Genomic DNA, 21,653 nt, shown 5'->3' with positions numbered 1-21,653 from the left:
ACTAATTTCGTATTAAAAATAATATGATGTCTTGTTAATGGTCATCAATAATTAATGGCAACTAGAAGCACTGATCCTGATAAGGGTTCCAATATTTTTGCAAACACGGATGCATTTATTCGATAGTAATCAGCAATTGACACACAATTTAATAATTGTTCACAGTACTGTACATTTCTGAGGCTGTAAAAAGCTGTCAAGAGCCCAGTGAACTCAAATGCGTGTGAATAGCATACTGTACTTTGGCTCTGTTTATCTGGCCTCTTTCCGGCAGGGGAGCCACAGTCCTTCCACAAACATGGCAGGGAATCAATTCAACCTGACATACAACAAGCTCTTTAACATCCCGCGCTCCCAACGTGGCTTTAACACACACATTTGCCGTGTTCGCTGAGGAAAAAAAACTCACCCACTCTTCTTTTTCCTCTCATTTAGAGCAGTCACGATGGAGTCGGACTAACAAGCACCATGTGGCAGCAAAATGTTTAAACGACATAATAGCAACATCGTTACAACATCTGGCTTCACTGCTCTTCTCAAAGGCCTCATGACATCTCTGAAGAACCTACAGTGACTTCCACTCTCAGAACACCCATAATGCTGTGTCTCAAAGCCCAAGTTACAGCCACTTAAGAGGAAACACATCTCGGCCGTCGCTTAACAAGCCAGTTTTACATCATTAGCATAGAAAGATGAATAGGCAGAGAAAGAGACACAGATAAAAATAATTAAAGCGTTCTAAGTTAATATTTACCTTTTCGCAAAACGACCAAACAATCCTTCGGAAATGGCTGGTGTTGATACCTACATCTGTGTGCGCAAGTCCTGCCTGCAACAGGAACCTCCAACAAGCTTTCAGTCTAACCACGGTTCACTCCCCCCTGAGTCATGACAGCCTCTTACAGTCTTACAAGCCCTACTTCTGCTTTAAAACAGCCCTGAAGTCAGGAAACCACTCAGAGAGAGAGAGAGGAAGAGAGGAGCAGGGGCTGGATATGGAAAGAGAGCCATGTCAGGGTGTGGTAAATTTGTATACGGGTAAACCTACAGCTTGTAAATGACATCAGATTTCCATGTTCCATTGATCTCCTGCCTTGTGAAATAGAAAATTGTCTCAGGTAGAAGAACTAAGCTGGACTATGTAACAATATACAGAGACCATCTGGACAGATTTCCTTCTCTTTCTGACTAAACAAAGAGAGGCTGAGTGACACAAAGTGCGGAAGACGTCCAATAAACACCTCTTTGATAATGACTTCCTTTCTAAGTGACCAAGAGCGCAGGATCAGCTATTTGTGTGAATACCCGCCCCGAACACACACACGCATGCACAAATGTTATATTTGAAATGGATTACTTGCCTACTGCATACTGCCTGTTTCTTTAAATAACATTTGAAACCATGTCATGCAACTATATATAATACGTTTTTCAGGAGTATTAAGCCACATCGTTCCATTTGACCTCACCAGCTTGCACCATTTTGCAATTTTGTTTAAGAAAAAAAGCTATTACTTTTTGTAAAACCAATAAATAGCTATTTTATATATTATTATTGTAAGCAATAGTTGTTAAAATGCAATTAAAAAATTCATTTAAGAATCAAATGTTTAACTAAAATGAAGTGAATTTACGCACTTTATATTACAACAGTCTGTACGTTATATAACAACATCATAACATACAGTATGAAAATGTACAGGATATTCATTTTAATATTTGCTAAATATAACATTTAATAGTGTTACTAAATTATTGTGCTTTTAAAATAAGCATGCATGGTTAATCCAAATCAAGCGATGCAGATAAGTTTCATGAAATCAGTAACTGATAATGTTCCAGTTTTTTGCAGTCTTAAAGCAATTCATATGCATTTGGTACATACTTCAGAAATAGTATGCACAGTATGCAACTTTGCTTTTTCACACAAACTATAGACTACTGACTTCTTAACCGCACTGACTCGCACCTTTGAGCAAAAACTGAAAATTGGTTTCTGCAATAGCACAAACCCAAAATAATCGATAAAATGATGTTTGAAAAAGAAATGAAAGAAATTAAATGTGGGCCTAAGAGCTAATGATGGATAAAGAAAATGAGGAAATGAGTAAAGGGAAGCCTGCTGCTCTCAGTGGGACAGGAAGGCAGGAAGGTTTTAATGAACGAGAGACTGTGGGGCCGAAGGCAGAGTAAACGCAGGGGACCAAGATAGAGACAGCCTGACTGTAATTACAGAGTTGTAAAATCCGAGAAACGCACATACACTTTTCTTCATTGAAACACAAGGACTCCAATGATACAAACTCACCTTGTCTCCCTCACTGTCCATATCCAGGGATCGTGGGCGGAGCTTGATGGGCTGGTCTTTGAAGATGTCCCCGAAGCCGAACCCACGAACCTTTTTGGGCTGAATCTCAGAGCTGGAGGACACACTGCCAGTATCAGACCGTAAACTACTGGAGTCGCCGCCATCGCTCTCTGAGCCGGTGCTGTCCTTTATGCCTGCAGATACACAAACATGTTTCAAAGGAGGACTTGAGTATTTGCATGCAGCCTTTGCATGCAGCATTCTTCACAGCTGAACTGTTAGAGTCCATCTGTCCTTGGCAAGAGTGCTATGTAGGGCTGTCACAATAGCAAAGCTCATTATGCCAGTGATAAATGATTGGAACCATTATCATATTAATTTTAGCTGTGACACTGAAAGTGACTTTGTGAAAATGTTCTGGTATTGGTAATATGGGTTCAATGTTATACCTTAAAAGAATATGGTAACAAACAGTAGTTAATTTGAAAAATAATAATATAATTAATAATTCTAAATCAATATACATGTGTGTTTAAAATATTGGGTTAATTTTTTTATTAAAATTAATATTTTCTTAAATTATCAAAAGTAACAAAAAATATTTTAAATGCTGTTCTTATTAAATTTGCATTTAATAATGACTAAATTAAATAAACAAAACATTAAGCTTTCAGCATTACTACTAGTAATAATTTCATCAGCATTAAATGAACATAGGACACAAAAAAAAATAATTCTCACCCTATACTATTCAACAGCAGTATAAATAATATTAATTAAAATGAAAAGGTTAAGTTAGGTTAAGTACCTCCTTAGAATTTAAGTTAATGTTTCAGTCATTTAAAAACACACTTCTCTGCTGGTTAATGGTCACATGCCAAGCAACTAAGGAAATTATATAATCCATAGCAAGTGTTTTTGTATTGAACTGAATAATTTTAATTGGTTTTAAAGCACAGAAGGAACGTAATGGTTAAAAATGATTGTGACAATTTGTTAGACGTGGCTAGTTATTTTGTACATCTAATAAGCATCTGGATACATTTCCATGTGTTAAAAAAAGGTTTCACAACTCATCCAAATGACTTCATCAGCTGTAGGGAGGAGGTGGAGATTCCCCCACACTTAACCTCATTTCACTCTGTAACATCACAAGACTAATTTACTGTGGGAGTCGCTTGCCTAATAGCGTGAATCACCATGTCATATGCGATGGGATGAAACTTTCATGTTTTACCATCTGCCTGCTTGCTGCTTTACCACTCCGACAAGACAATCAATAAAAAGAAAAACGTGCTCCAAAAATCAATTACATTCCACTGTATCATGGCCTGGATGTCTGGAAATCTTCACGGACTAGTTAGTAGGAAGCAGTTTACTGATCAAGTGAAGTATGCAATGCAGACTGACTGGTTCGTGTGCTGCGTGTGTCGTCCTGTGGGGTCAGATCCTCAGCCTCGGCCAGCACCTCCTTGGTGAAGTTAGAGGGGAACATCCCAGTCTTGCCATGGAGAACGCCCTCCCACCAGCCCTCCTCCACCTTAGCGAACAAACACACACACAAATGGTTTAAAGCACTACAGATGAACAAGAGGTTCTGTATTAGAAAACAAATTGTAATGTGACTAGGATGTTCATGCAATACTCGCCTCTCCCAGAACCTCAATAACATCTCCGATCTTCAGTTCTAGCTCATCTTCATTCTGTGGAGTGTAGCTAAAGGCAGCTTTGCAACGCTTTTTTCTGATTGCCTCACCTGTTTATGTGAAATGCACACAAATGAATAATGATAAATAAATGTCTTTCAAAACTTTTGGGTGAGTAAGAGTTGCATTGTTTTTTTACAAAAGTATTTTATGTTCACCAAGGCTGGATTTATCTGATCAAAAATACAGTAAATACAGTAAACCATGTCTTTCTGGTAAACAACAGAACAGAGCAGCACTGTCACATTTCGTCACTAGGTGTCGCTCTTCTCTTTAGTTTATGCTACACATTTTGCTCCAAGGCTTCTCTCTAAACACACAGTCCTTTGTGGCTCATGACAACAAACGGACATCCAAAGTTTCAGTTCTCCACAGAATGGAGAAACTGAAGCCCAGCTTTCACCTACCGATATTTATCTTGATGCTACTATGAATGACCAAAGATTTCTATACTTGTATCAACTGGAGCAAACCAAGTCTCACATATTTTGCCTCACATTGTTTTTAAAAGGCCAACATCTCTGTCTGCAAAACAACTTAAAGTCACATGAACCTACACTAGTGCTGTTGTCTGAAAATCAGGTGATATAAATTGAGGGCTGTAAACAGAGCTTGTGTCCTAGAAACTGGCTGAGTCTCTGTCCCATTTAAAGTAAAAGTGAAAATGGTAACTGAAACGAGTTTTTTGATAAACAAATGTGTGACCTTATTTATTTACTTAATTAATTAATTAGGGAAGTAATATTATCTAGCAATCACACTCAAAGTCATGATTACACAGTATCTCTAAAAATATAGTAATTTTTAAAAGATTAAATTAAATGTCCTATTTCGTTTCATTTCATTTCATATTCTTTAATTGTGAATTTTTATTTCAAGACAATTTGTGAAGTTTCTGTGATTATCAGAATTAGGGAAATTCAATAATGTTTAATTGCATATAACCATCACACTCAGGAAATGGTAGGAGTAAATGGTTTCTGGTCTGAGGAGAGTAATACTGTACTTATTCTCAAAGGCTCAATCACACACACACACAATCCCATTATGCCCGGTCTGACGGACATATTCCAGACCCGTATGGGTGATTTGGCAACTGTGTGTCTTTACAAGAGTATTTTTTTTTATTTCCTGTCACTCTTTTCATCTGCCAGAAGCAAACCTGAGCCAAATCTCTGTTTAATTGAATCTTCGATCTATAGACACTTTAAGCGTCCCCCAAATCCTGTCCTGTGAGACATGAGGGGATGTTTGTGTGGGTATTTTGTGCTGCATAAGCACTGGACTACTTTTCAGATCAGAAACGGATCAGATACACTACCTTTCTTAGCGGGTCTAAGGCTGGGTTCTGATTTTGGGCTGGCACTGCCATTGGACAGGTCTGATTTGGATCCGGCCAAGCTGGACTCCTTCTTCACCTCTTTTTTCGAGTCTTTCTTTATCTCCTAAAAATAGAAAAGGGGCATTTAAATGCACAGAAACTCTAGAGGGAGCTCTAGTCCATTCTCATCCGCTGTGTGTGTGAGTGTGTTTGTAAAACAGAGACAGACAGACAGAGAGGCGTGATGTAGGCCTTAGTGCAGCAAAGCAGAGAGGCGCTCATTTCCTGGATGGGCCATACAGCGACTCAGAATCAACCTCTAACACACACACACACACACACACACACACACACACACAGCTTTAAAACACTTCTCCATCTGTTTGTCCGTCTGTTAGCAGAAGTAGCAGTCTGTGCTGCACTTCTCTCTTACTCCACTAGGAAGTCTGAAAAAATGTGGCTTGTGCTTAACAGCAAAAAATAATTATGAATATTAATAAGAAAAATATTTTAAAATAAAAATTGTAATATATATATATTTTTTAATAGAATATAATGTAGAATTTTATTGGTACAGATCAGTCTAGGTCTAGAGGTGACTGATTTTTAATATAATACTCATTCCAAATCTGCAATAATGCGCTCATCTTTTCTGGACTTGGTAACCTGTATTGCTCAAAAGGGTATGCAAAAGTGAACCGCAAATCAATTGCATTGTAATGAACAATATATATGCAAATGAATATGTGGATAGAAAACTAACTATTGCTTAATATGGTCTAAGGTTGTTTGGAGAGCTCATATAATACAATAAGTTATAATATAATATTTTTTAGTGTGCAATGATTGCTCATTCTCTGGTTCTGCTTATACTGTGAATTTAAGATATCTGTCATTAAGGTCTGTGTAAAGGTTAAGAGAACTGCAGAGAAAGATCTCAAGCATCTCTTGGCTCACACAGAGCTGTCATCCTTTCTCAATTTCCTGCATGTTATCTTTCTCTGCTCTCGCTGCAAGTTCTTTCTGCGTGTTTTACTCTCTCACTCATTCTGACATGGTTATTTATTTAGAGGAATAAGAACAGACTATCTGCTTGCTGGATGCTTCATACTTGCAGATCAAGTTGTCAGTCTGCAGGTGGACCATATTTTAAACAGCATCATAAATCTCAACTGCATTTTCAGAAGCACAGTTTAAATATTTTCAATCTGACTCATGTCTGCATTTATCTTTAGCCCTTAAAGATCATAAAATGGTTAAACATATGCAATTCTTTTTCCTGTGGTAACAAATTTCTAGTTGAAACAGGAAGTTAAGGCAGAACGTATTCAAGGGCTTTTCTTTTCTTTTTAAATAGCTTAATTTTTACCTAGTATTTCTCAAGCATTTGCCATTTAGATTTTTAACATAAAAACAAGGTCTGTGGTTAACACTACTTGTAGAACAAAATTTGACGGTTCATCAAAGATAACATCTCGGTTACATATGTAACCCTCGTTCCCTGATGGAGGGAATGGATACGTTGTCGTGACGACAGACACCCATGGACTGACCCACCCGGGGCTATTCAGTGGGCCAACCTCTGCTTGGATACAGCATTTCTGCTGACCACCACAACAGACAAAGAGCTGCTTGGATCTCCTTAAGCTCCGGGAGTGGCATATATATATGCCACATATATGCGCAAGGCCCTTATGAGACACGAGATCCCAGGAGAGCACTAAGGGTGACCTCAGGAACCTTATGACAAGATCGGGCTTTCCTAAAGACCGGTCATCTACTGCATCGTGATGTGCTGCAAAGGCAGCCACATACACTTTCAGAGTGGAGGGTGACAGCTTAAGCTCCAACTTCTCTTGCAGGAAAGAAAGCACTACTGCAATCGAGCATCTCCTGTTGCGAGGAGCGTGAGTTCCGAAAACCAGGTCCGGATGGGCCAGTGTGGAGCAACCAGCAGGACCTGTTCCTCGTCCTCCCTGACCTTGTCTGCAGGAGAAGGCTCATTAGAGTGAAGGAATATTTGCATAGCCCCCGAGGCCAGCTGTGTGCCAGTGCATCCAAACCAAAGGGCCCCTCGAACAGGGAATAAAACAGCTGGCAATGGGAGGATTTGTGGGAATTGAACAGGTCAACCTGGGCTTCCCAGAATCGACTACAAATCAGCTGAACCGTCTGGGGGTGGAGTCGCCATTCTCCGGGGAACATGAGCTGTCGTGAGAGCGCGTCGATTAAGCTCTCCTGAATATAGAATATGGATGGCATGCAGTGACTGGAACCACGGCTGACTCCAAAGGAGGAGATGGAGGGCGAGCTGGGACAAAGTGATGTGATCGAATACCCCCTTGGTGGTTGATATATGAAACAGTTGCCCCAGGAAACTCTGAAAGTGTTTCAGTGCAACCACCATCCTGCCTCTAAGGGAACTCCGGCAGTTCAGCACTGACTGGGTGCGCCCTTCCGAGTTACCCACCACAAACGCACCGAGTCCAACTCCACACCGAGAAAAGAGATTCTCTGCACGGGGAGAGCTTGCTCCTTTCCCAGCTGACCCGAAGTCCCAACCGGCTGAGGTGCTGGAGCACCATGTCCCTGTGATCGCACAACTGCTCTCGAGACCGAGCCAAAATGAGCCATTCGTCGAAATAATTGAGGATCCTGATGCCCACTTCCCGTAATGGACCAAAAAAGGAAAAAAAAATATTTTTCAGCTACATGTTTACAAAATCCAAGAAGCAAAATATGGTTTTAAAAACTAATTAAAATGGGAAGACTTATCATAACACACCAACCAGGAAGTCTCTCTCACACAGGAAAATATAATTTTATTTTCTATGTAGAAATATTACATTTAAAAGCTATCAGCCAGGGAATGAAATATGGTTACAGTAGTTAGCTGTTTTATGTTGACTGCGTGTGTGTGTGAGAGAGATAAACTGAAGGAGAGAAAGAGCGGTGAACAGTCTAGGTGTGGAACGAGAATGTAGCAGAGAAAATTTGTGCATTCAGAAAGCATCATAATTATGTGTTTTGTGGGGCATTTAACATCCGCTCAGCTCACCAATCACATGCACAAGATCATTAATACAGACTACAAGATTCTCCTGTATTGTGTAGAAGTCATTAAAAAGGATGCACATGTTTTTTTTTTTAAACAACACACGGTGTCAGCTAAAAAGAAGCTGTTTTGCCTGGAAATATAGGAAATAAAAGTAAGAGACAAAGCTACTGACAGCTAAAACCAATATGTACACACTCAAACACATACATATTTGCAGGGAAGCCAGGAGATAACCAGATAGATTTAAAGGACAGAGCCCTCAATAGAAAATAAGAGCTGACCTTGAGCAGCATATCACACACTGGATCCTGTCAATGTCTGTATTGTGTTGCTCATTGTGTGTGTGTGTGTGTGTGTGTGTGTGTGTGAGAGAGTGAGTGTGAACACATCTCAGAAACATTCTTTCCAAGAAAAAACCCTGAAAACAAAATTCCATTCACTCTGCCATAACTGCCTTATCAAGTTATTTATGATGAAAAGAGCACAGAGCAACTGCTGAAAATATCAAAAGAATTTCATGCTAGCTCAAGCTGGTTTATGATGGTTCCTACTGGTTTGGTGGAGCACGCTAGCTGGTGGACCACAAAATAGATTTAACTTAACATTTATTTGTGTCCATGCATGTCAACGTCAATCCCAATGAGCACAATGAAGAGGCTAATGCAATCATTTAAAAGTTAATGCAAGTAAAGTCATTACAATAGAGCATTTTACTATGTTTAGAGAAGGAAGTGTGTGTGTATGCATTGCAGGACACCTTGACACTTCGAAATAAAATTAGAAATAGGGAAGATGTGGTTTCTTCTTTAATGGTTTTGACACTAATGAACAAAATAGAAATATAAATAGCAAATGCAATTCTTAATGTGCTGATATATGATTAATAGAGATTAATTGTGTCCATAATACATGTGTATGTGGTGTGTATATGTATATATAAACACACACATACACGCATGAATATATTTAGGAAAATTGTGTTTATAAAATATATGTAAATATATTTAAATACAAAAACATTCTACTGATATATACATGTAAATATGTAAAAAAAATGAATATAATAATATAATTAATAATAATTTATTATTATTTTTTGTTTTAGTATCTAACGTTACATAAATAAGCAGATACTTCAATACTTATACTTCAATCACTATATTTCAGGTTTTTTGCACTCACTGTTTAGCATACATTACTACATAATTTAATCTGACACTGTTTGAAGAATGATTAGATTATCAAAATAGTTGCAGTCCTAGCATTAACTATACTGCTTGTTAGTATGCCAAGTTCTCTGTTACTTTTAGCAGAGAGACATTCCCACTGATGGGTCATCTCCAGACTCCACACCTCACAAAGTCCTACTGTGTGATTGGGACCGCCCGTGCCAGCCATCAGCATGGAGCTGATGAACTCTGAAAACATCTGAATACATCACAGTGTTTACAAGCAAGCATTACTGCAACTATTGTTCTTAGTGTAGAGTACAATCACTGATAAAAGCTCAGTAATCAGTCCCGAATTATGTTTTTGTTTGTTGTAGCTACTCTCTAAAAGGTTGAACGGTTTGTGACTAATGATTCAAGCCACACTTGGTTTTGGTTACAGAGCAGTAAACACGTTTTGCAGCTCCATCACCACCAACCTAATTAAAGTATAGATGGTGTAGCATATGTGTAATGGTCTACCTGTATACCTTATGGTGCCACTGCCATGGAAACGTATTAAAGTCAGGCCCCTAGGGGCCAAAATACAGCTGGAGATCACATAATAGGTCCAACATTGAAACTTGAGCAAGAACAATGGTGAGGATGGTACAGACACAAATACACATTCAGGATAAAATGGCCAACAAATTCTCTGCATTGTAAGAATTTGTTAATTTTTTTTTAATTTGCCAACCTGTAGACATTTTGGACAATTGTATGGTTGGCTGCAAGCTCATGTGATGTTGCTGTGCTGTGTGGTCGTGAAAAAACATTTGCGCACATTTTTAAGCATGTGTTTTGGCTGTCGAGTATCCTCGTGAACACAGTAATTTAGATCTTAAAGTAAAAGCAGACAGCTGAGAAAGAAACTGTATATTTATATCCAGGAGGCCTAATATTCCTGCTTCTGCCATTTATGTTAATCAAACAACAAAATAGAGAAAATCTCTCATTGCTCTTGACCAAATCCCTTTTCAACTTTAATAGCAACATTTGCACAGTAAACAATATGTTATAGCGCCTCTTCAGTGATCTTTGAATTTAAACTATTATTAATTTTTTTATTAATAACGATGAAAAAAATGTAAAAAAACTTTCAAGGTACTAGTTCTAATGGTATTGTTTTACTTATCACTTCCATAAAAACAAATATTCACACCTTTGGGTAGCTATATATAAAACCGTTAAGTATTCTCAGTAAAACATTTTATATGCAACTAAAAAGTAATTTTACAACAAAAATCATTTTGTTGTTTGTGGAGGGGACAATCACAACCTGCCATTTCTTGCTCATGTCACTTTACGGCAAGCAGCTGCAAGGCTTTTTCTTTTTTTTTTAATATACACTTCCTGCCAAAGTCACAGTCTTTGACAGAGCTCAAGTCAAGTTAAACCACAGTACGTAGCTGCAAACTTCTGCAGTGCGCCCCTTCTAACGCTACCGTATGCACACACAGACATACAGACCAGACCAGACGAGCACTCTTCCCTTTGAACTGCAAAAATAAACTTGCCAGCAAAAACAGTGGTTTTGCAAAGCATTGTGGGAGCAGCAAAGGCCTAATCAGACTCACCTGACAGAAAGGCTCTGTTTATCAGAAGAACAGATTAGAAAGGGGGCATTCACGTACTTTAGACCAAAAAAGCAGTCGACTTTTATCTCAAACTGGCCAACTATGTGCGCATGAATCACTAACACAGTTATTTGTGTAACACACTGACACACACACACACAGCTCCTACTCTGTCACGAGACTTCTTTTCACTGACTTCCTGTTCACAAGGGCATTAACAGAGCTCTGAAAGTGTGTGTGTGTGTGTGATCTACATTCCTCTCCCCCGCTCACTGGGCTGCTCCAGATGGTCAATAGTAGCTGGTTTTCACAGCGTCCCATCATTCCTCGGTCTTCCACTACACAGGGAGGAGAAAAAAGTCATCATGTGCTTCGGGGAACGACAGACCCTCTCACACACTACAGCGTAGACGTCCTTGGTACGCTGGCGCTGCTCTTTGATCAATGCCACAGGCCTGCTCACGCTGAGCTCAGGCTGCACGGCGCACAAAAAAAGTCTTGCAGTAATTTGGTAAATAGAGATTTCACATTGGAAGACAGAGTAGGTAAATAATGAAAATGTCTGTGTACCATCAAAACGTAATGGCTGATTTAATGGCTATTTGGCTTGTTTGTTCTAGAAAGTCTTAGTTATTTGCGCAGGTTTGCATATGAAAGTGGCAATGATAAGTTAAAATATTTTAATAGATTGATGTTAAAGCTTGAATTTAGCAAGTTAACATGCACGTTTAAATGACTCACATCCTGCCCCGTTGAAAAAGACAGCATATGCTGGTATGGTATGTTTTGAAGAATGAATGTCTAATTTTCATTCCTATGAAAAAATTAAATGCAACCCCTGACTATAGCAGCTGAAAAAGTATAAAAAGATAAATATAAAAAAGTGCAAGATCACATGTCCACATCAACTGCAGCATTGGGAAATGGCCAACATGTATGCACAGTAGCTTGCAAGTTAGCTGCTAACAAGCTAACTACAGATACGATATGAAGACGATATGAAGAAATATGTTCAGGCAGACTGATGTAACACTTGTGTGATTAATAATACAAATAATTCACATGAAAATGATGAAGTTATTGCATCTGGGTCATTATACTTAACTAGTTTTGGATAGTCTTTTGTTTTGATTTAATTAGCATGCTAACTATTCCACACTGGCAGATTAAAATCCTCCTGTAAATATAGAGTCTTGTAAATATTGTTGGTTTTTATAACGAACTGCTCAGATGTTCCTCCTTTGAAAGTCACTTTGTATAACAGTGCCTGATTAATGAGTACATTTAAATGTACTGTAATTGTATTAACTATCTTCAAAATTCACAAAAAATTCACACAGCTTTGTTTTCCATTTGGTTGCTTTCCAACTAGTTAATTATAGAGTTTTAATGTCTTTAAGATGTGGTCACATTAGCTGTTGATTAAAGGCAAAATCTAGTCATTTTGATATAAACACGAACAGGAATTTTGTGCCATGCAAATTTGCTTACCACCACAAAGCCGCTTGGCTTGAAAGTAACTTCTGTGTGTTTTATGCATTGCTGCACTTTTGACAACAGACAAGTTTCCTTTCTGTCGGCAAAATAATGTAACCTCAACAAAGTTTAACCCTTCAACAAAATAGTCAAATTATTCAGTGCTTCTTTAAGACGATCAGTTGACTAGGCTATTTATTGTCTTAATGTAGCTCTGCACATGCCTATAATCTTAAAATTGGTATTTGGTAAATCCAGTTGGTTAATTAAGCCCACCACAAACATCAAAAATGTTCAAGGCTTTGTGAAATCCCCCCTAAATGTCTTTAGCACGGTGGTGGCTGAAAATACGTCATGCGTGTTGAGATTGCAGTGAAGTGCAGTTCTAAGTAGAACAGAAGAAAAGAATGAGAACAATGAATGATGTAAAACTCTAAGAATCCAGCACACCAGCTAAACCGATCTCTCAGGTTAGGAGGTTAAATGCGCTACAACCCAGTTACATCAGCAAGTGCTTCAGGATGCTGGGTCCAGGATACAGAATTCAGCGTTTCAGGGTGAAATGCATCATTGGCTGTGACACAGTTTTGCGAGCTGCCGCCCCATGGATTATCAGTGCAGTGAAGCGCCAACATAGCCCCACGCTGAGACACACATTCCCACATACGAGTGCAGATAGGTACAAATGACAATCACATGCAGAAAAACAACATACAAGTGTCATTTTGAAGGATTTAGTTAGACATCTAAATGGGTAAAAAGGCTATAGGTAAAATTACAGACAGCATGTTTATGCTATGAAGGCAAAAATTATGAATATATTGATAAATATGTCATCTCTCTCTTTCTCTGTATAATATATTCCTTAATAACAACAAATAATGGCATCAGACTTTGTAAAATGTTGCAAAGACAACATCAAAAAATTAAGAGTCTCATTAAGCTCATCCTGAATCTACTCCAAATATTCAGTGCCATGAATGTAAACTTTGCCAATTCCGGTGATTAATTGTTCTTTGTTGCAAACCATCTGACACAGAATCTGAGCAGATCGAGCCTGTGCTGTTGAATCATAAATACTGGAGTGCTGGAGTCACGGTTATTTATTTCATTGTCAAAGTGTGCAAGCTGTAAGTACGCAATAAGCATGATGGCATTAATTCTGTTATGGTGCAATGGTCACATTATAATGACATCATATATATGTGTGTGTGTGTGTGTGTAACATGTAACACATTTTACTATATTATAATATTATTATATTCACCCAACATTGCTTGACACAAGAAATATTAGCACCACAATTTTTTTAACAAATTCTATTAACAATAAAAAAAAATGTTAAATAAAAATAAATATGAAATCTATTGAGATTTAAAACAACAATTACCCTAAAAGACAGAAAATTAAGTGAGGAAAATTAAAGAATAAAGGTCATTTAAGACAGAAAATCTGCTTATTTGAATTCAGAGAATAGCAGATTATCTGAGGTTAATTAAAAACGTGATACTGAAACAATCCTTGCCAGCTGTGTCGACTTAAAACAGAGAATAAAAAATAAATATAAAAAAAAAGAGAAAAAAAAACAGGCAGATAGAGGGATGGCACGAGTCCAGACATGATTGAGCGCTTGTGAAGAACGGATGCCTGTCAATTCTAAATTACATCGCTCGTTTAATCACAGAAGAGGCTAAATTATCAGTCCATTATCACATCACCAAAACAGGAAGCTGGAGAGCATGCATGACTGAACCAATCTGCCACAAAGGAAGCCCCCCCCCGTTCAAGAACTGACCGGCCCACTAGAGCGCTTGCGTGTGTTCATCATCCATAATTATCATAAACTCCCCTTTGCATGTGGCAGCTTAGCTAAATTACAAGAGATGATGATTGAGCTTTGTGAAAGCACCAGCATCATAGCAGATCACAAATCAACAGACAAACAGGATAAGGGTGAGATTTAGTTGTGGCAGACCTCAAACAGGAAACACCTGTAGATGGCAACATGTACTTTTGTCTGTTTCAAGAAAAGTGCACTTTTATACTGTACATTAGAGGAAAATGGGCGAGATGCTTGACTAGTTATCCTCAATGACTGTTTCTTTATTGCACTTTAACCCATAGACTCTTTTTCTGATAGGAGATTATGTAAGATTACATATTTCTTAAGTGAGCAGGGGGTCTAAGAATGAAGCTAGAGAAAATTCAACATTTTTCAGATGCTTATTTCATGACACACCATGCCTGAACGTTCACGCTATTTTTCTAACAAACCAACAGGGAAGACAAGACAGCGCGGAGATGTTCAAAATTTCTTCTAGAAAGAATTATGAATAAATGGATTCTCAGTTTCTGCAAGTGTCTTGATTTCTCTCCAGAGAAAAAAAAAAAAGTTCAAATGTCAAATGAATCGCATCCAAAATAAAAGGTTTTATTTGCATAATATGCATTCTGTGTATATTCATTATGTAAAGATACATGTCTTTATTTATATTTATATAATTTTTATAATTTCTATTATAAATAAATATATTTAATATATAATAATACTATTTGTCTGAAATATACATGCATGGGTGTGTATTTATGTATACATACAGTATACACACACGTTGGCATTTGTGGTTTATGAGGACTCTCTATAGGTGTAATTGTTTTTATACTGTACAAACTGTACCTGATATTGTCCTACACCAACCATAAACCTATGTTGTTGTTTTTTTAAATTTTCAAAAAAACAACATTTAGTATGTTTTGAATTATGAAGAGTGTAAATCCTAGAAAGAGGAATCCAATGAGTCTCCTGAGGTATTAAAAAAAAACACTCCACCTTTTTTAAAAATAGACTCATTTTCTAAGCCCTGTAGAGCTTCTGATTAGACATTAGCATCTTGCTCAAGATTGACCAAAGAGTTCCAGCCTAGTTTTCAGCCACAATATTAGCCTGAAAAACTCAAACATTAACGGTTTCATGGGGTTTGAGGAATCCTTTAACAGAGAATATCGCTGCCTGGCATTAGCTTCAAGGAATAAAGAGTATTACGTACAGTGCACAGAAACTCTGATTTACTGATTTTTCAGAAAGCAATCATACGAATAAACAGGCCAAAAGAGCACCCTTTGATAAAACTTTCCTTCAGAAATGACTTCAATACACGCCAGCCCGTTGACTCACACATCTTGTTTTGCTGAACCCTAAACACGGTGTATGACTTACAATAGCGCAAACGCAAATAAGTGTGAATGTTCCGACGTCGCTCAAGTGCTCCAAGACCACTGTGAGCCGTACGAATAGTGTGTGCTCTGAGCCGTTCAGGTGGAAATATGACTCACAGACCGTTTTACTGATACCCCAACTCAACACTATCCAAACCCACAGAGAGAACATAAAAGCCCAGGCTTCAGTACGCCTGAAACACTCCAGAATCTGCCGTTTACATTAGCGTTATTATTGTTAAAATAATAGGCTTGGATGTGTAAAACGTAGCCATATCGAAAGACAGATACGTGTTTATTTTAAATGACTTCGCAAGATGTGTGGTAACCATTTTAGGAATGGAAATGTCACTCTAGCTTGTTTAGTAGCTATTTATTTGTAAAGTTCAAATTTAGCATGCTAACAAAATACATACAATATGCGTGGTAGCAGCAAAGTTATTGTGATACAATTGACGGTAATATCAATGTAACAAGTACATAAAAATTTTTTTTTTTTAAATAATACAAATAAACAGATTTTTATTTGACATGAAAATCAACCTATATTTTGGTTTTGGAAATAGTGCTTGATTAGTGTGTATTTCTCACCTGATTTTTTTCACTGAAGAAGGCTGAAGAAAGCCTCATATTTTACCCCGAAGCAATAGTTTGACGTTAAAAATAAACGAATGAAAGATTTGTTTCTTAATGATGTTAAATGACTGATTGGAGTTGATTGGATTACTGTGTTTTCATCGGCTGTTTGATTCACTGCTGAGATTCATTGCCGAGCAAATTTACGATTCTCCAGCAAACTCATTCTTCAATCTTGGATAGCCTGATGGTGAGTAAATCTTCAGCAAATTTTCTTTTGAATGAACTATTCCTATAAAAATGTACAACAATATTTAACTTTCACTGTAAAAAAAAAGCAAAACTACGCTGTATTAATAATCATGTTTACACAGCCTGTGAAGAAATCATCACATGATTTAAAGAAATAACTTTACTATGATTACATGATGACTTTATTAATGTCTTCAGAATTAGTTCACTGAATGTTTTAGCAGTGAAAAGTGTAGCTGCCTCGCTGTTGAGCATCTACCCTTCCTCAGTGCCATCAGAGGAAGTCTGCACTTCCCTCTACCATGAACCGTAGAAAAGGAAGTGACCTCATGAAGCCGAGTCTCTCCCTACATTGCATAAATATGTGCAGGCCTACAGATGAGCTGAAGGTTGCAAAATCAAATTATTATTATTATTTACAGTATATTTTGTTATCCATCCTAAAAGATCTAAAATAGTCTCAAGTGATCCGAGACTAAATATAGACTTGATTCAGACAAGTTTTGTTTTTTAGATGAACAGTTCTTTCCTTACCAACTTCGCTTTCATTTACTCAAGCATATCATAGCGAACAAATAAACAGAAACTAAAAGAAGAAAAAAAATCAATTGCCTTGCAACAGGATTATAGAAGACTTTTGAGACTTGATTTCAGCCAACCAGAGTCCAACATTAGTGGTATTGCTGTTACGTTATAGTATAAACAAAAAGGAGTGTCCAATGCGGACTGTACTAATAAAGCACTAAAAACTATCCTAGTGTGATTAGAAAGAGTCTCATATCACGCCTTCCTGGTGCTAACAAGTATGTAGCACTACAACGCTAACAAGCTTTCCACGGACTCCTCACACCTGAGCTCATGACAATCTGCTAGTGGAGTTCACAGGCTTCCTTCTGATGTGCTGGTGTCACTGGAGAGAGAGTGAGAGAGCGAGAGGACAGCTCACAGAAATACTCTCTCGCCCTTTCTCTCCAAAACAACCCTAGCATCCTGCTCATCTGTGACCAGGCAGCACACACACTCACACGCATCCTCACAAACTCTCCATCCTCTGACGATCAGCATTAGTTCAGCTAAGCACAAACATACACACCTGCAAACACACACTCAACAATACAACAATTTGATGCGATGAACATTCAATATATATCCGCATTGACTCGTGGTCAAAACGAAGAATTCTTTTTAAAGCACTTTTTATTTGGAGATCCAGCGCCAAATGTACTAAACAGGGCAAATTAGCGAGAGAACGCAATCATGTAAAAAGCACGTGAGCGGAAAGTTGTGTGGGTGATCCACTGACTAAGCACAAATTATAGAACGCACATGAAGCCAGCTTATTTACATTAATGACCAATGCATTCAACCAAGAGCAACACAACTGCAAAACATTAAAATTAAATCACACTGCATGAATTATTTGAATACCCTCTTCCCAAAAATTGTGTCTGAGAGGTAAATCCTCCATATGCAAATGCACCGTAGTAAACAATTATTAAATTATTAATATTTAAATTATTAATATTAATATTTTTACAGCAATTAACTTATTACATGAAACATGTTAAATCTACACTACCATTTTGAAGTTTGGGCTCTATATGATTTTTTACAAAATATTTTTGAAAGCAGTCTACAATTGACTGCTTTTATTAGTTGAACAATACAGTAAAAAAATGTAATATTGTGACATAATTAAAATAACTGCTGCTTATAGGGTTACTCCAATCCAAAATGAACATTTTATCAATAATCACTTTCCATGTCTTTCCAAACTCGTAAAAGCTTAGCTCATCCTCAGAAGACAATTTAGGATGTTTTGGAAATAAACTGGGAGGCTTGTGACTGTCGTGACTGCCAAGTGATGAACAAGGTCCAGAAAAGATCGAAAGACAAAGTGAGAATACTCTATCTGCCATCAGTGGTTCAATTGTAACGTTATGATGAGAATAGTGAGATGAGAATACTTTTTGTACCGTAGAGCTATTTACATTTTCTACGACGTATTAGATTTTGCTTTGAATGCAATTGTTGAATAAATTTGTTATCTTGTTTTATTTATTTATATACAAAAATTACTCTTGTCGCTTCTTTCCTGGACCTTGACTGTGTTCATTACTTTGCAGTCAGTGGGACAGTCACAAGCCTCCCGATTTCATCTAAAATATAATATATTTTTAATATAAATATATTTAAATTGTGTTCCCAAGATGAACAAAACTTTTACATGTTTGAAAAAACATGGGGGTAAGTGATTAATGACAAAATTTTCAATTTGGGGTGGAGTAATTTTTTAGGAAGATGTATTATTTTCAATGTTGAAAAGTTCACATTTGTTTGAAACAGCAATCCTTTGTAACACAGTGAATACATTACATTTGCTTTAAATAAAACATATCTTATTGTACTTAGTCTGAACTTTTGAACGGTAGCGTAACGGTTCATATGCTGTATTTGACTGAAAAACACATTTAACCACAAACCTTTTCAAACTATATATTTACAGACTGAGACATGTATTTGAGACATTGTCAAAAGTGTGAAATTTCAAGATAGATGTGTTTTTGCTATTTCGCTTAGCCCCTAACACTCTATGTGCGCTCACTCACGGCCTGAAAAAAAGTGTTGATAGCTCAGTCACGCTAAATTAAGGCGAAGAAACGATGGCCGGTCATGAGACTAAGCTGTGAATCCGTCCACTACCTCCTGCAGGGAAAGGTCAAAAGCGAAATGCTGAGTTCAGCACTTACTCTGACAAAGTTGTCGGGGAAAAGCCCCCTCCGACCGTCCAGCTCTCCCTCCCACCAGCCGCCCTCATCCTTCCTGATGTTACTGATGATGTCACCGACAGCGATGGTCAACTCGTCATCGTGCTGGGCCTGGTAATCAAACTCCACAATGGCTTCCACTGAGAGAGGAAAACAAACAGAGCCATTTAGAGGTCATGGATACACACAGGAAGCAGGATATACAGTATTACTGTACAAGACTTAGACATACACAAAATGAAAATGACAGTACCACCTACACAACATTTATATCACTTACAAAAATCTTAAAGTAAATCATCTTTATATTTGACCTTATAGAAACATTTTAAAGATGCCTTTTGTAATTTAACATGCGCCGCCCACAGAGACCCTCAGAGGCTGTTATGAGTGGTTGCTAGGTTGTTGCTATTTAAGTACAAAGATGTTTTCAGTGTGTTGTTATGCTGCTGTGCATTCTGGGTTGTTTGAATGGTTCTTGGTTGGTCTGCGATTTTAAAGTATTCTGGATGGTTTCTATAGTTTTGCTATGCAATTCCTGGGCGATGAGGTTGATTTCTAAGGTGTTGCTAACATATGCCGTAATGATTTGAGTTTTTATGTTTGCAGTTCATTTTGTAAGCACTACGGTGTAGCAATTACACATTGTATTAGGCAAATCCACAAATGAACAATAACGAACAACGGAAACAGTGACGCTTACCGTAAAAAATATTTCATCATGTGTGCTCTGACAACATCATAACATATTTTAATCATGCATTTACAGCACTAAAACATTTACTGAAATAGCAAGAGAAAAACGTGAGCCCTTCTAGGGGGATAAGCGCTAACAGGCCCCCGGAGCACAAGCAGGCATCATGTTTTCGCAGCAGATAGGAGGATTATTCTAGGTGAGATCAAGGCAGGAGCGAAAGCAACGAAACAAGGATCCGCAAAATTAAAATGACAAGATATTATTTTCACGTTAAAGCTTATGATATTAAAAAGAAGCTTTCTGAACTCTAGTTAACTACACATGTGCTATTTCTGGTAGGAAAGTGCAAGATGGGAATGTCATCCTCTCGGCTTTGGGATTTAAATTGAATTGTGTGTCTGCATGAGGTCATGATGGCGAGGGGGGGTTAGCGTGAGAATGGGGATGAGAGATGGAGATACAACATCACAGTGATGCGTTTATGAGTCATCAAGACATGCCACACAAGACGAGATCACACCCACGCCTCGCTCCAATGCAATGCACACAGCAGGACACTGCAAACATCCTTTGTGACTTCTATATGGTCAATACGGCAGCTCTGACTACAGCTTTCGTATTGGATACCAACCCATCTGGGTTATCGCTCCTGCACAGGGGTATCGATAACCTACCATTAGACACTCAAAACTACATTAATGCAAGGTCTATAGGATCCCTCATATGACCTTGCAGAATATTCTGGAAACTGCTGAGCTGTGCAGGGAGGAAAGCATGAGGTTCCCATAACAGAAATCGTTCAGCCCGCAGCCATAACAAACACAAAGGTAACAAATACTTCCAAACATCTGGTGGAACACACCTACGCATATGCAAAGAGAAAAAACCCCCCGACAGACACAAACCCACACGCGTATAAATAAAGAAATGCTCCAATCTGTATTGTTATATGGTGATTTATAGTCTCTAAAGTCTGATCAGGCCCAGCCAGACTCTCTGTAGACTTTTCTCTCTTTTCCTACTACTTTGCTTTGTTGGGAAACGTGTCGATTTCAGTTTTAAAAAAAGCTTAAATCAAGCAAAAACATAAAATAAATGGGAATTAACAATATACCAGACAGTACTGAATAACAACCAATATGATATTTTTTATATTATGGTTTTGTATGATTTGATTCCTTCATAATATGATTATGATATAATTGTACTAACCAATACTGTAGAGGTATATTGTCCGTTCCTATTTATTTTAAGCTTTTAAGTTTTAAAAACTGAATTCTTGATTGAATATGATTGATTGTTTCATAATATGATATTTGTTAAGTATCGTATAGGTCAGTACTAGATATTTACTGGCCAATATCTCAAAAGAATAATTTTCTTTTTTCAAAATGTACATTATAATGTTGTGATGCCTCAACTAATAAAGCAATAGTTTTCCGTTTATTTAATCCAGTTATTTCCATATATTTTATTTAGGAGTAAAAAAA

The 21,653-nt window shown here is 37.6% G+C and overlaps 1 protein-coding gene across 4 annotated transcripts in view; it reads right to left on the bottom strand.

Moving 5' to 3' along the window:
* sh3kbp1 (SH3-domain kinase binding protein 1) overlaps window positions 1–21,653 on the bottom strand; it is a 38,798-nt gene that overhangs the window by 8,942 nt on the left and 8,203 nt on the right. For 3 of the 4 annotated variants that reach the window (XM_043226499.1, XM_043226500.1, XM_043226498.1), the window contains exons 2-6: window positions 19,449–19,606; window positions 5,336–5,459; window positions 3,958–4,064; window positions 3,719–3,848; window positions 2,309–2,502 (exon numbers count right to left, since the gene is read on the bottom strand). In XM_043226499.1, the coding sequence (XP_043082434.1) occupies window positions 2,309–2,502; window positions 3,719–3,848; window positions 3,958–4,064; window positions 5,336–5,459; window positions 19,449–19,606 (713 nt within the window). Of the gene's footprint in view, window positions 1–2,308; window positions 2,503–3,718; window positions 3,849–3,957; window positions 4,065–5,335; window positions 5,460–11,436; window positions 11,517–19,448; window positions 19,607–21,653 lie in introns of those variants that run through there. The other variant, XM_043226501.1, reaches the window with a different exon arrangement.

This window comes from Puntigrus tetrazona, chromosome 24 (assembly GCF_018831695.1).
Source record: "Puntigrus tetrazona isolate hp1 chromosome 24, ASM1883169v1, whole genome shotgun sequence".
Classification (NCBI taxonomy): Eukaryota; Metazoa; Chordata; class Actinopteri; order Cypriniformes; family Cyprinidae; genus Puntigrus; species Puntigrus tetrazona.
The sequence above is the reverse complement of the archived record's forward strand: the minus strand, read 5'-3'. Positions and strand labels throughout refer to the sequence as shown.